Source organism: Mustela putorius, unplaced genomic scaffold, assembly GCF_011764305.1.
Source record: "Mustela putorius furo isolate JIRA1106 unplaced genomic scaffold, ASM1176430v1.1 tig00004039_pilon_pilon_pilon, whole genome shotgun sequence".
In the NCBI taxonomy this organism is placed as follows: domain Eukaryota; kingdom Metazoa; phylum Chordata; class Mammalia; order Carnivora; family Mustelidae; genus Mustela; species Mustela putorius.
In genome coordinates, this window is record NW_025422174.1 from 2,218,062 (window position 1) to 2,231,758 (window position 13,697).

General features: G+C 52.2%; 2 protein-coding genes across 7 annotated transcripts in view; one reads left to right on the forward strand and one right to left on the reverse strand.

Annotated features, from left to right (window-relative positions):
- The window catches only part of KATNIP (katanin interacting protein), a 172,676-nt gene extending 168,268 nt beyond the window's left edge, over positions 1–4,408 (reverse strand). For all 4 annotated transcript variants that reach the window (XM_045072506.1, XM_045072505.1, XM_045072507.1 and 1 more), the window contains exon 1: positions 4,305–4,408. In XM_045072506.1, the coding sequence (XP_044928441.1) occupies positions 4,305–4,311 (7 nt within the window). In that variant the 5' untranslated portion in view covers positions 4,312–4,408. The remainder of the gene's footprint in view (positions 1–4,304) is intronic.
- Positions 4,409–4,523: 115 nt separating this feature from the next.
- Positions 4,524–13,697, forward strand: part of GTF3C1 (general transcription factor IIIC subunit 1) — a 68,319-nt gene continuing 59,145 nt past the window's right edge. For all 3 annotated transcript variants that reach the window (XM_004774007.3, XM_004774006.3, XM_004774009.3), the window contains exons 1-4: positions 4,524–4,811; positions 8,581–8,790; positions 12,170–12,346; positions 12,883–13,026. In XM_004774007.3, the coding sequence (XP_004774064.1) occupies positions 4,591–4,811; positions 8,581–8,790; positions 12,170–12,346; positions 12,883–13,026 (752 nt within the window). In that variant the 5' untranslated portion in view covers positions 4,524–4,590. The remainder of the gene's footprint in view (positions 4,812–8,580; positions 8,791–12,169; positions 12,347–12,882; positions 13,027–13,697) is intronic.

Here is a 13,697-nt window from a genome sequence, read left to right on the forward strand (position 1 = left end):
AGCAAAAGCAAATGAACAGCTTTAAAATCCTTTCTAATTATGTTGATGTGCTGAACTTTTGTCTAATTATTATGTTCCTTGAAAACTGAGCAGAAATATTTTTTTTTCCTTGAACCATTTCAAGCACTGGAAGAAATGACTTTAACATAAAGGTGAACACTTCATAGCAAAAGACTCACACGTTGCTCGTTTACATTCAGGTAAATAAAAAATGCCAGGCGTTGGCTTTTCCTTTAAACAAACAGAGGGCTAATTACAAAGATTATTATTTGCTAGAGAGCTTCATCAGAATCCCCCCTCCCTCTTCTGCCAGCTGAAGTCTGCCCATTTGCAGATAATGATAGAATTCGCTACCACGGGGGCGCCTGGGTGGCTCAGTGGGTTAAAGCCTCTGCCTTCGGCTCAGGTCATGATCCCAGAGTCCTGGGATCGAGCCCCGCATCGGACTCTCTGCTCGGCGGGGAGCCTGCTTCCACCTCTCTCTCTGCCTGCCTCTGCCTACTTGTGATCTCGCTCTCTCTCTGTCAAATAAATAAATAAAATATTAAAAAAAAAAAAAAAAGAATTCGCTACCACGTCCAAGTGCTTTTTACAAGGAAGACTTGGCGTTATGTGTGTTCACATTTAATCTCGTATAATTCAACAGTGGATTACCAGATCAAACAAAGTAAGTCTTATCATCAGCTCCATTTTATTGACAGGAAAACTGAGGCTCAGAGAGGTCAGAGTACACAGCGGAGATGTGAATCCACCAGTACACAGCCCCCCAAATATATCAACATCACGTCACACTGCATTGCAGAGCCAGTTAAAACTTGCCCAAAGCCAAAGCAAATGGGCCAGGAAAAATGTGAAAAACAATGGTGATTTGGACCTGCAGAATCAGCCAAATTATAATCCAGTTTGGGGACACTTTCTAGATACTTAAGCTTTTGTAAGTTTGGGAGGTAAACATCTTTTCAATAAGGCCAGGCTTGGCGTATCTAGTTGGCTAGACTCTCAGTTCATCATGGCATGTTTCACTTTACCCATCAGGTAGGTGCCTATAAAATGTTGTGTAAGGGGCGTCTGGGCGGCTCAGTTGTTAAGCGTCTGCCTTCAGCTCAGGTCATGATCTCAGGGTCCAGGGAACCAGACCCGCATCGGGCTCCCCGCTCAGCAGGAAGCCTGCTTCTCCCTCTCCCACTCCCCCTGCTTGTGCTCCCTCTCTCGCTTTGTCTCTATCAAATAAATAAATAAAATCTTTTTTTAAATAGTTGTGTAAATCTAAGTCTTAAAAATTGTAATGTAAAAGGGATCCTTTGAATGCTAAATCTGGTCTTAGGGCAAATGCTTTCTTAAAGAGAACAAGTTTTTCCTTTTTGTAACCAATCTGTAAATTAACAGGTTCCTCAGTCGGGCCATGCTAACGCTTTAGGAGTGAGCGAGATGCTGAGAGAGCAACTGAGCGGGACTTCTTGAAAATGATCTATAGCAATGTTTCTCAAACTGTTTTCCACAGACCCTGGGAGGAAGAGGGGTTCACAAGGACAAAACCATTTTCATCACAATTCTAAGACATCTTCACCACGTCGCTATCTGCACTGATGATGGGACAGTGGCAGTAGGTAAAACTGTTACAGGGCAGTGGCACCAAACTGTCCTAGTAGTCGTTGTATTCTTTACTGCCATGTATTCATGATAAATCAACAACAACCAAAAAAATCACTGTCACCTAAGAATATCCCTATGAAATAGTAAAAGTTAGTTTTACTTAATTTCTTCTCATGAGTCCACAGCTTTTCAATATTCTGTGTGACACAATGGCAAATACACACCAAGCACTTCCGCTACAAGCCAAAATATAATGGTTGATCCCAGAAAACACTTATGTGTGCTTGTTTGAGTTACCAGCTAAACTAGCCACATATGTATAGAATGCTATTTTTACTTGAATACAACTAACAAACTCTAATTATTCAGACCTGGGTGTCTCACAGACACTTTCTCAAATAGAGAAAAAAACAAAAAAAGAAAGAAAGAAAGAAAAGAAAAGAAAGTGAGCAGTCCCTTCAAGGAAGCAACTGACGGGTTTATTGCCCAAATGAAACTTGTTTCTACTACCTGGAGTTTAGCAGCTTAAACTTTTTTGCTAAAAAATGAGCCAGGTGGTGATATTAACAAATAGGATTTTCCTGATATTGTATAATGACATTCCACTTGATATTACATAATGGAATTTGAAATGTCAACGTTTGGAAGATTTGCAGAACTCAGTAAACCAACATTTTCCAAATGACCAATGCCTAATGTAATAAAACCATACATGGGTAAAATATCTGAACAAAGGGAAAGATAAACCAGTGGATTTTAAATATAACAGAGAACAAAAAGTTCACCAATATGGTCTCAGCACATTGTACGTACCCTTCAAGAAACTACCATGTGCTAAGTTTTGATGTAGCATCAAAAAAGAATGTCTACAGTTATTTGAACAGGCAATTAAAATCTGTGTGAGGCCAAGACACAACAGTTTGGTTGCTGAAACAGAAATGAGAGTCTAGTTATTTTCTGTCAAGCCAGACATTGAAGAGATTTGAGACGATGTAAAATAATGCTACTCTTCCTACTAATGGGGGGGGGGCATGGCGATCTTTCATTAAAATTATTACTTATACTCAGAAGTAATGGGCTTACTGTTATTTTTTAAGATTTATTTTACTGAGAGAGAGAAAGCATACTGAGTGTGGGGAGCGGCAGACAGAAGGAATCTTAAGCTGATTCCCTGCTGAGTGTGGAGTCCATCTCGGGGCTCCATTTCCCAACCCATGAGATCATGACCTGAGCCAAAACCAAGATCCGGATGCTTAACCAACTAAGCCCCCCAGGCACCCCACGTTTACTGTTATTTTTAAGTAGTTGATACATGAATGTTCTAAGATGTTCTCAGCTTTACTTCCTGATACGGTAAATATCCTAGATAGAATACACCTAAAGCTCTTTCGAGGTTAAGCGCATGAAGGTGTCCTGCAGTTAAAAATATTTGAGAACTGCTCTTCTGTAGCAATGTTACATTGATCTTTCTACCAGGCAAACTGGAAATCTCGTTTTATCGTACCTCCAAAGTACAAAGGGCAAAGACGTCTTTTAAGTATAGATCAGACTGTTCAATCAAAATAAACCCCCCCTCCCACTGCATTAAGTGGATACAAGGAACAAATTCCTGAAAGTAAGGGACAGTGGTGACCCGAGAACAACGATCTGGATTCTAGCACAGATCCTAACAGTCTGTGTAGACATCAGTCTTCCTATCTTCAAAAGGAGGTCAGAACAGCCTGTTTTCAGATTGTTTCCAGCGGTCCATTCCATGATTCTAATCAGGAACTCTAAACAGTGGCCGGGAGGCGGCACCTGGCCGTCTGGCCTTCAGGCCGAGAGGCTGTCAGGGTAGTTAGAGAAGTGCCCCAGGAAAATCATTGGTCGGAACCCAGTGAGCAGCTTTCCTTTGGAAAGGGGAATCGATTTCCAATCGCGGCCCAAGCCAGCCTCCCCCCCCCCCGACTTGCCCCTGCAGCTCTATCTCCCTTTGCGATGTCGGGAATGAAGGGCCTCCAAAACCCGTCCCCACATCTCAAAGCTCTGGTCCCTTAAGTGCAGAGACACGGTGTCCGTCGGGGCTTCGTACTCACTCCGCCACTTGCGGGCTCTGCGATGTGGGGCACGTGGACTTCATTCCTTTGAGCCTCAGCTCCTTCACCTGCCCAACAGGGGGACCCCCACTGACCTCAAAGGGCAGGAATGAAGCTTAACGAGGTGTTGCCCGACGGCCCGGCCCGGCCCGGCCCCGGCGGAGTTCCTGGCCCACGGAACATGCAAGCGCAGAGAAACAGCCCGCCCTCCGCTTCGCCGACCCGCCTCACCCCCTCGGTTCTCCCAGGACCCGACGGCCGCGCTGCCCAAGACCACGCTTACCGCACGCCCCCTCCCAGGCCTCGGCGGTCCACCCCCGAGGCACACACCCGAGACCCCGCCTCAGACGTCTGCCTCTGCTGTCCGCGCCGAAGCTCCCCCGAGCCCGCGACCTGCAGCAGCGCCACTCGGCACGGCGGTGCGGCCACTGGCCTCTCCCCGCGCCCCCACCAGCGGCCTCTTCTCCCCACCCCTGACCCCTGGGGCTCCCTTGCCCCTCTGACCGGAGAGCCCCCGAGGTCAGGCCGCGGGGGCCCGGGGCTCTCTGGCCTCGGACTCTGCCCGAGGGCGCTGAGGCACGGACGGCCGAACAACTGCCCGACCCCGACCCCCCCGAGGGGCCCGCGGACACTCACCGTCCATCCCTCGGGGCGGCGGTTCCGGGTCTCGCACCGGAAGCGGCCCCTGCACTGTTTGCAGTTCCCCTGGTTACTGCGGGGTTCCCGACCAATGGCGGCGGAGCGTCGCCGCCTGAGCCCGCCCCCAGAGGGCGCAACGTCACGTCGGCGCTCTTGGGACTCCTCCTCCGATCCGTAGGTCCGACCCGCCTCCCGCGGCCGGCGAGGGTTCTGCGCAGGCGCGCTGGAGGGCCTTTCGAGTCCTGGTGCGCAGGCGCCCGGGGAGCCGCACACTGAAGTAGCAATGGACGCGCTGGAGTCGTTGCTGGACGAGGTGGCTCTGGAGGGGCTCGACGGCCTGTGTCTGCCCGCGCTGTGGAGCCGTCTGGAGACGCGGGTGCCTCCCTTCCCGCTGCCTTTGGAGCCCTACACGCAGGAGTTCCTTTGGCGGGCCCTTGCCACCCACCCGGGCATCAGCTTCTATGAAGAGCCCCGGGAGCGACCCGACCTCCAGCTCCAGGACCGGTCAGCGGCCTGGCCCCGGGGCGGGCGGGCGGCGCGGAGCCCGGCCTCGGAGGGCGCTGGGAGGGGCCCCGGGTCTGACGGGAGGGGGCGGGAGAGAGGAGGGGCGGGGTGGGGGCGGGGCAGGACCGCGGGTCCGACGGGGGCGCCGAGGGGCGGGGGGGGGGCGGGGCAGGACCGCGGGTCCGACGGGGGCGCCGAGGGGCGGGGTGGGGGCGGGGCAGGACCGCGGGTCCGACGGGGGCGCCGAGGGGCGGGGTGGGGGCGGGGCAGGACCGCGGGTCCGACGGGGGCGCCGAGGGGCGGGATGGGGCAGGACCGCGGGTCCGATGGGGGCGCCGAGGGGCAGGGTGGGGGCGGGGCCGAGGGGCGACGGGGGGAGGGGGGGGTGGGGCAGGACCGCGGGTCCGACGGGGGCGCCGGGGGGCGGGGCAGGACCGCGGGGCAGGACCGCGGGTCCGATGGGGGCGCCGAGGGGCAGGGTGGGGGCGGGGCAGGACCGCGGGTCCGATGGGGGCGCGGCGGTAAGGCTGGCTGGGGGTCCCTCGGGCCTGGCGGAGCCCGGGCCTCGGGTGGCGTTCGGGGTCGTTTGGTGACGTCCCGTTCGGTCCGTGTAGGTGTTTGGGTGGTGGTGAGCGGGACTGGGGCGGGGGGGGGGGTGCTCCTTTTTCGTGGTGGAAAGGAAGTCCGTTCAGACCGAGGCTGGAGACGCTGAGTTTAGCCACCCTTTGTGGGGCATCCTCAGTGCTGGACTGGAGAACCCAAGGCAGCTAGACATAGGCGTAACGGCAAGGTTGGCAATAACAATAATAATAATAATAATAATAATAATAATAATACTAGAACAGCAGCAGCAGCGGCTGGCGTTGATTGAGTGCTTATGGTTGGCCTGTTACTGCACCGTAAGATCCCGTTTGGGGAGGTTCAGGAGGTGGGTCTCCCTTGGTCCTCGGCGGTAGGCGCTGTCACTGTCCCCATTTTGCAGAAGAGGAACCGGAGTCCTAGATTGAGGAACCCGTCCAAGGTTCCCGAGATGATAAGTGACCAGAGTGTTGATTTACACCCACACAGTCTGTCTCGACAACAAGAGTCTGTGCCGTTGAGCCACATTGTGAGGAGAGAGGTTCCCAGAAGTCATACTGGAAACAAGACTTCAAGACTGGATTTAGGTGGCCAGTTGGCAGGGTCTTCTGGAGAGAGAACCTCAGGGAGGAGAAATAAGTGTGGTTGAGGTGCAGGACTGCAGGCGGGGAATGGGGAATAAGAGTGGTTGGCACTTAACATGCACGTGTACGGTGAGCTAGGACTTGCTGCTAATATCCTGACATAGAGCAAGTTAATTTTGTTTAAAGATTTTATTTATTTGACAGAGATCGCAAGTAGGCAGAGAGGCAGGCAGAGAGAGAGAGAGAGAGGAGGAAGCAGGCTCCCCACGGAGCAGACAGTCTGACACGGGGCTCGATCCCAAGACCCCAAGACCACGACCCAAGCCGAAGGCAGAGGTTTTAAGCCACTGAGCCACCCAGGCGTCCCTCGCAAGTTAATTTTTACAATAATTTTAGGAGGTGGGCATAATCATTCCCGTTTTCCCGGAGAGAAAGTCAGCCCCAGAGATGATAAGAGATCTTGTTCAAGGTATCTGCTAGCAAGAGCGGAAACCAGAATTTGAATCCGTGAAGTTTGGCCTACAGAATGTTCTCTGCCCTTAGCCATTGGACTGGAGAGGTAATCAGTGGTCTTTAATCCACTTAAAGAGTTTATCCTTTATCAAAAGAACCATTGGAAGCCCTGCCTCCCCTCCCCCAAAGAAGGGTCAGACTGAGGGCAGAGTGTGAAGTTGAGAGATTTTAGTAATCCCGACACGACAGATCATGGTTTGATGTGGTTTGTCGGTTGGGCTTCAGAACCAACAGGCCGAGAAAGAATTCTGCAGGAGTCTTCAGTGCTACAAGACTTTCCTTAAAGCATGGGAACAGGACCAGTGGGGCAGAAAGAGCAGCACGGTGTTGTATGGGGGGGGGGTCAGTTTATAAACTTTCAAGTTGGGGGAGTGAAGACGTAGGGAGGTTTCCAGACACACTCTCCTATGTTAAAGAGAACTCACAGGACCCTGGAGGCCTGGCTGTTTTCAAGCGAAGGTTGGTTTTTCCCTCTACCAAAGCCTCAGTTGGGAGCTTTCTGGAGGAACTTGACTCTTCTGCCTTAGGTAACAATGGGCTGCAGGTTATGAGGAAATTTAATTTCATCTACATTTCCTTCTTGCCTTTGGTCTCCGCATCAGTTTTGCTTCCTGTGGGGCAGGTGAGAATCCATAAGAGAAGCAGATGGCATCAAGACGTAGGAAGCAGAAGAATCCAGAGGATTTGGTGCCTGGGTATGGGGTATTGGAGAGAGGGATCAGGGATGACGGCTTCTGATTCCTGACGTTCAGCCTCCTGAGTGAATATTGATCCCCGTCCCTGTTAGTCGGGAGAAGAGCAGCAGGGCAGCAGGGTTGTTGAGTCTTGGGGAAGGTGGGCGAGGTGCTGAATGGGCTTTGAGTCCCATGGAATTCAAGGCTCCTTTGGGTGATCCGTGGCGATTCTGCGCAGTAAACATGTTGCTTCCTTGGGCGAAAGCAGGCCAGAGGGAGGGATAGAGCTGGACATGGGCAGTCATCCCGTATGGTTGGCTGTTAAAGCCATGAGCCAGGATCATCCCTGGAAGAGAATATGGTGTGATGGGAGACCTAAGACATGGCCCACAGGTGCACCTGTGTTGAAAGACTGCATGGAGAACTAGGAACCGTCTAAGAAGCCTAGGAAGGTGCGGCTGGAGAGGTGGAGGACAGCAGTCCACAGCTGCCTCTTGGCAGATGGTGCCAGATGTGATTTGGGAATGGGGGATAAAGCCGGCTAGAGATCACAAGAAGGTGCGGAAGGAAAGGGCCGGTAAGTGTAAGTGGGATTTAGCCTCAACTAGACTAGTTCAGGCTGTGAACAGGGTTTGTTAGGAAAGCCTCACAGACTTGGCTGACTGCATAAAGGAAGAAACGCAAGTCAGAGTTGTCCCCGTGACATTGATACGACGTATTTGGGACAAAGTGGAGAGGAGGGACTCTGTTGGAGGCGGAGAGAGGCAATCATAACTTCGATTTGGATCTCCTTGAATTCGGGGTGTTTGGTGGACAACGGGAGACGCAGGATCAGTGTTTGCAGGAGAAGACAGGACTGAGGATTCAGAGGTGAAAATTGTTAACATGCAGGCATTGGATTTGGAGGGAAACGGAACGGCCATGAGTTGGGCCAGGAAGATGGTTCTGGTTCTATCGTTCAGCTTCTGAGGTGGATTTGGGAGACCTTTCCGAGGTCTGTGTTCTTTGGGATAGAAAGGCAGGAATGCTGCTCTAATCTGCATTTGCAAGACAGAGGACGGAGTGAGCTCTGGCTCTCTGATCTCTGCAGGAGGTCGTCAGAAGAACGCACCAGGGGCGCCTGGGTGGCTCCAGTCAGTTAAGCATCCGGCTCTTGGTTTCTGGTTTCGGCTCAGGTCACGATCTCAGGGTCGTGAGATCCAGCCCTGCTTTGGGCTCCCAGCGTGAAGTCTGCCTGGGATTCTTTACTTCTTTCTCTCCCTCCTGGAGTGCTCCCTTTCCAAAAATAAATACAATCTTTAATTAAAAAGAAAGAGAAAGAAAAAAAGAAAGGAAGAAAAGAAGAGAAGAGCGAGGAACCACGTGTGTATTTTTCCGAAGCTGAGTCGTCCTTTGGTATTTCTGCTTTCCCCCGTTTAGGTATGAAGAGATTGACTTGGAAACCGGCATTTTGGAGTCCCGGAGGGATCCAGTCGCTCTGGAGGATGTCTACCCCATCCATATGATCCTGGAGAATAAGGACGGCATCCAGGGCTCCTGCCGGTACTTCAAGGAGAGGAAGAACATAACCAGTGACATCAGGACCAAGACTTTACAGCCCCGTTGTATGATGGCGGAAGCTTTTGGCCGGTAAGCTGCGGAAGCTCCGCAGCTACGGAGCCTCACGGGCCCCCTCCTGCCTTGAAGCCAAGCGGGGACAGTCAGCGCGCGGAGACCGGTCTGTGTGTCAGCCCTGCACCAAGCAAGCTCCCCGCCCTGCACCCCACTCTTGGGGGTGCTAATTTGGCTCGGGGGCCTGTTTTCTCTTTCCCTTGTGTCCCCAGGCCTGGCGCACTGGGGCAGAGCAGCCGGCTTTCATTCGCATCAGTGCCTTCTCCTGTCCAGGCTAGGGCTCCCGTTTCCCCCCCGTGGCGAATGCAGGGAGCCAGTCCCCACTCCCACCTCGCTTCCCACTTCACAGAGCAGGGAGAAGCTGCCGGTGGGAACTCGGCCGACTTCTAGCTGCTTCTGCAACGTGTCCACATGGCTTCTCTCCGCATTCCCTTGCTTTCCCCGCTGGGGCTCTCAACTCCGCTGTAATGACTTGCCCATCTTACAATAGGACCTTCCCTGGACCTCGGATCTCCGGGGCTGTAGAGCTCTCCTGCTGCTCGCAGTTGTGCCTTCCTGGAAGAAATAGCTCTTTCTCCTTCACGCCTCTGCCCGCTGATGTCTGCCTTTATTTCTTCCCCGAAATCTTACCCTCTAAGATTCCTACTAACCAGCCTGGGGACGCTGTTTGGCCCTAAGTTCCTGACCCTTCCACCCCAGGTCAGGGAGTTTTAAAGCTTTTGCCCCGTGGCTTCCTGCTTTGTTTTTCTGTTCTGGTCCATCCTCACCAGCTCTCTCCTGGACTCCCCGACTTCCGTCTACCCCTTAAATGTTGGGCTGCTCCCAAGGGCACTTTCTCTTCCCCAGACGTCTCCCAAGTGCCACATGTAGAGTTCAGTAACGCCTTCCTCAGTGTGCCCAGAAGTTCGAGCATCACAGCTCCTTCACCCCAAACCTGCCTCCTCTTCCCTTCTTTGCCTCTTCTGTGATGTCCTCTGCTCCAGGGTGTCCCCTTGTGCCTGCTGTACGAGCCGCAGACCTGGGACTCCGGGGCCCCTTCTCTCCAGACTTACTCTGCATTCAGCTGGCCACCAAGTCCTGGGGACTTGACCTTCTCAGACCGTCTTTGGCCTCAGGATAATGCAAGAGTCTCCTGCCTTCTTGCTGTCTCCCTCTCTCTCCCTCTCTCTCCCTCTTTCTCTCTCTCTCTCTTTTTTTATGATTTGTTTATTTATTTTAGAATAAATAAAGGAGCCTCCCTGCTAAGCCCAGGGCCGGATGCAGGGCTGGATCCCATGAGCCTGAGATCATGACCTGAGCCAGCATCAAGAGTCAGACGCTCAGCTAGACGCCCCTGTCTCTCCTTTCTGGAACTTTCCATACCACATGGCGCATTTTTTTCTCTAAGACAGAATTGTGATGAACAGTGCCTTGGTCACTTGGGAGGTGTTTCCAACTGGGCACATATGCCCTGTATACATGCTTTGTTTAGCCAGCATGGTGTTCTTTTTGGTTTTAATTTTATTTCATTGCTGATATTTAAAATCTGGATTTCTAGCTCCTCTTAAAAAACAAAACAAAACAAACAAAGAAATAGGATCTAGCTGCCCTGGCACTGATTTTCACTTGGTGATACAGGCCAGATCCGTGAGTCGTATCCCACCTAGTGCTCCACACTCTGCAGCTCCCTGCCTGCTGACGTTAGCCCCTTGGCCTGGGTGGGACCTACCCTCTGCCCCCCCAGCTCTCCCACTGTAGCCCTTCAGCCAGCCTGAGCTTTCCCTGTGCCGTGGCCCAGATTTGCACAGTTCATTTCTGTCTCAGGGCTATTGCGTGCGCTCTTCTGCTTAGAAGGTTCTGCCTCACATCTTCCTGTCTCTATCCCCTCCTCTTTAGTCAGTTTTCATCTCGGCTCCTCAGAAAGCATCCCTGTTGCCCAGGCACCGTTATGTTACTCTTTGTTGTACCAAAAATGATCTTTTACTTATTTACTTACTTACTTATGGAATATATATGGATATATCCATATATATATATATATATATATGGAAGGAATCTTGAGCAGGCTCTATGGCCAGTGTGGTGCCCTGTGCAGAGCTCGGTCTCACAACCCTGAGATCACAACCTGACCCAAAATCAAGAGTCAGGCGCTTACTGACTAGAGCCACCCAGGCGCCCCCAGTACCAAACGTGGTCTGGAGTGTTGATTCACGCCACCCCTTCCTCACCAGAGTGTAAACTCTTGAGGGCGGAAACCCTGTCTTGTTTATGGCCATATCTCTAGGACCTAGAATATGCCTGGCACTACCTCAGCTCCTAAAAATGTCATTGATTCATGGTGATCCTGATGGGTGTGGGGTTACAGCCCCTGACCTGTGTCATGACATCTGACCTCCCCGCGATGGCCCTGCAGGACCCTTCAGGATGTGGACTCCCACTGACCCCTTGAGCTCACCTTCTGCTTTCTCGCTTCGGAGCCCAACCCCCACTTTCCCGCCAGGCCACACCACTTGCCTCCCAGGAAGGCCTGCTCCTTCATGCCTCCGGAAGCTTGGAGGTTCTGCTTTCTTGTCCCTCACCCACCCTGCTGACTGCGAATTCTAGGGTCCCCTCCTATGAGAGCGTCCCCTGGTTACCGTGCACACGTTCTGTTCACACAGGCAGGCTGGATTGGGGGCTCCTCGCGTAATGGCATTTCATAGGCTCGGCCACCAGAGTTGCTCACTGCCGGCTCTTGGGCCCTACAGTAATCGCTCCCTCTCCTGACTTTCCCCTTCAGCCGACTGTGAGCTCCTTGCTGGGAGATACCGCTTTTATTTATCTTGGTATCTCTGGTACTTCGCATTGTGCTTAATCAGTACTTGACATCCTGTCTGAGGGCCACACTCAGCACTTCCGGCCGTGCAGGAGTCCCTGAGTCAGCTAACTGGAATGTTGGGATTTTAATGTCCAGTGCCGTAAACCTGAGCGCATTTGAAGAGCAGCAGGCCGGGTCCCCTGGTCTCAAACTTGCTTTTCCCTGCTGACCTCTGCCAGTTTCACTTTGTAAGCCTGTTTGAGATGAGAGAGCGTAGGTTCTAAGTCTGTGACCGAGGGAGAGGAGCAGCCAGGCAGAGGAAGCAGCTTGTTTGGGACCAGCAGGGCCAAGGAGGTAAGAGGCAGAGCTGTGGAAGGTGCATAGGACGTTCCAGGCCCTGGGGGCTCGGACTGAGTATCTTAGCAAGACTGTGGAGGCTCCACGCAAGATGACAGGATTGATTCTGTTCAGCCCAAACACCATGCAGTTTGGAGACGGGGCATTGTGAATTTCTAAGAAGCAGTACAAAATGGTGATTCTCTAAGGTTCTGTTTTTTCACATTTTGATTCTCTTCAAGTCACTTCAAGTCACTTCTTCCGTGCGGTTGTTCTTGTTTGCAGGTGGGGAAAGAGACTGATTGTCGTTGCCTCCCAGGACATGCGCTACAGGGCCTTGATAGGCTCGGAGGGTGACCCGGACCTGAAACTCCCCGACTTCTCTTACTGCATTTTGGAGCGATTAGGCCGGTCCCGGTGGCAAGGGGAGCTCCAGCGAGACCTCCATACCACTGCTTTCAAGTGAGAGCATGATTCTCTTCTCTTGAGATGCTAGGACTCTCCGATGGTTGTGCCCCGCTCCCAGTGCAGGCCTGTTGACTTCCCTTCCTCCTTCCTCTCCAACCTGCCGCTGGGGCAGTCTGCAGCCCATGGTGATTGGGCGGCAGCGCTTTGTTGTTTGAAGAGACCCTGGGGCGACTGTATAGTGTCCAAACCAGGCATCTTGAGAGTGGAAGGTGGAGCTCTAAGGGGGGGCCAGAGCAGTGGGCATAAATCGGGCCAGCCAGAATGTAGAGTGACCTTACTCATGGGCTACTGCAGGACTGGAGACCTGTCGCGTTCCTTTTCCTTTCCCCAGGCTTCTATCCACCTCTGCTGGGGGTCTGGGGTGCGCTGAGGCTGAGGCATGCCTTTTCTTTCGAGGCCATTGTCCCTTGGAGTGGCTGGATAGGAAGGGTGTGTCTCTAGCACTTAACGTTCACAGGAGAGGCCCTCTACTGTTGGGTGAAAGCCGCCAGCAAAGCAAAATGGCACAGCCACGCTCTTCTCTCCTCCAGGGTTGATGCTGGGAAGCTCCACTATCACCGGAAAATTCTGAACAAAAACGGGCTCATCACAATGCAGTCCCATGTGATCCGATTACCCACTGGAGCCCAGCAGCACTCCATTCTGCTCCTCCTGAACCGGTTTCACGTGGACAGGTACAGTGTGCAGACCGAAAACACTTTGTTCTGGTGAAATTTCAGCCGTGGATTAGACCTCTACACATCATAGAGACAGAATCACATGACTAAAGCTTTTTTTTTTTTTTAAGATTTTATTTATTTGATAGAGAGATCACAAGTAGGCAGAGAGGCAGGCAGAGAGACGGCAGGGGATAAGCAGAGAGCCTGATGTGGAGCTTGATCCCAGGACCCTGAGATCATGACCTGAGCCAAAGGGAGAGGTTTAACCCACTGAGCCACCCAGGTGCCCTATGACTACAGCTTTTTAGGAAAAATATTTATGGTCTATTTCTGATGATGAAAATAAGTCATGCTGATTTAGAAAATTTGGAGATTATACAGAAAAGGAGGAGGAAAAAATCCTGTAAACCCACAGGCCGGCAGTAGGAACTGTTAACATGTTGGGGAAATTCTGGGAAGAGTGTAAAAGTAACAATAAATAAATCGAATTAGGTTCGTTACAGTGACAGAATTGAGAGTGAATTCTTTCCAGTTTAAAATGGGCGTGTTTTTCCAACAGCAGCTCTAGAGGGCGAGGGGAGGTTTCCGCTGAGCGAGTGCTGTGGGACATGTTGCCGTTCAGCTTTGTGTCCTCGTCCGGGCGGATAGCAGGATGGTGAGGGGTGCACACTCCCTTCTGAGCATCA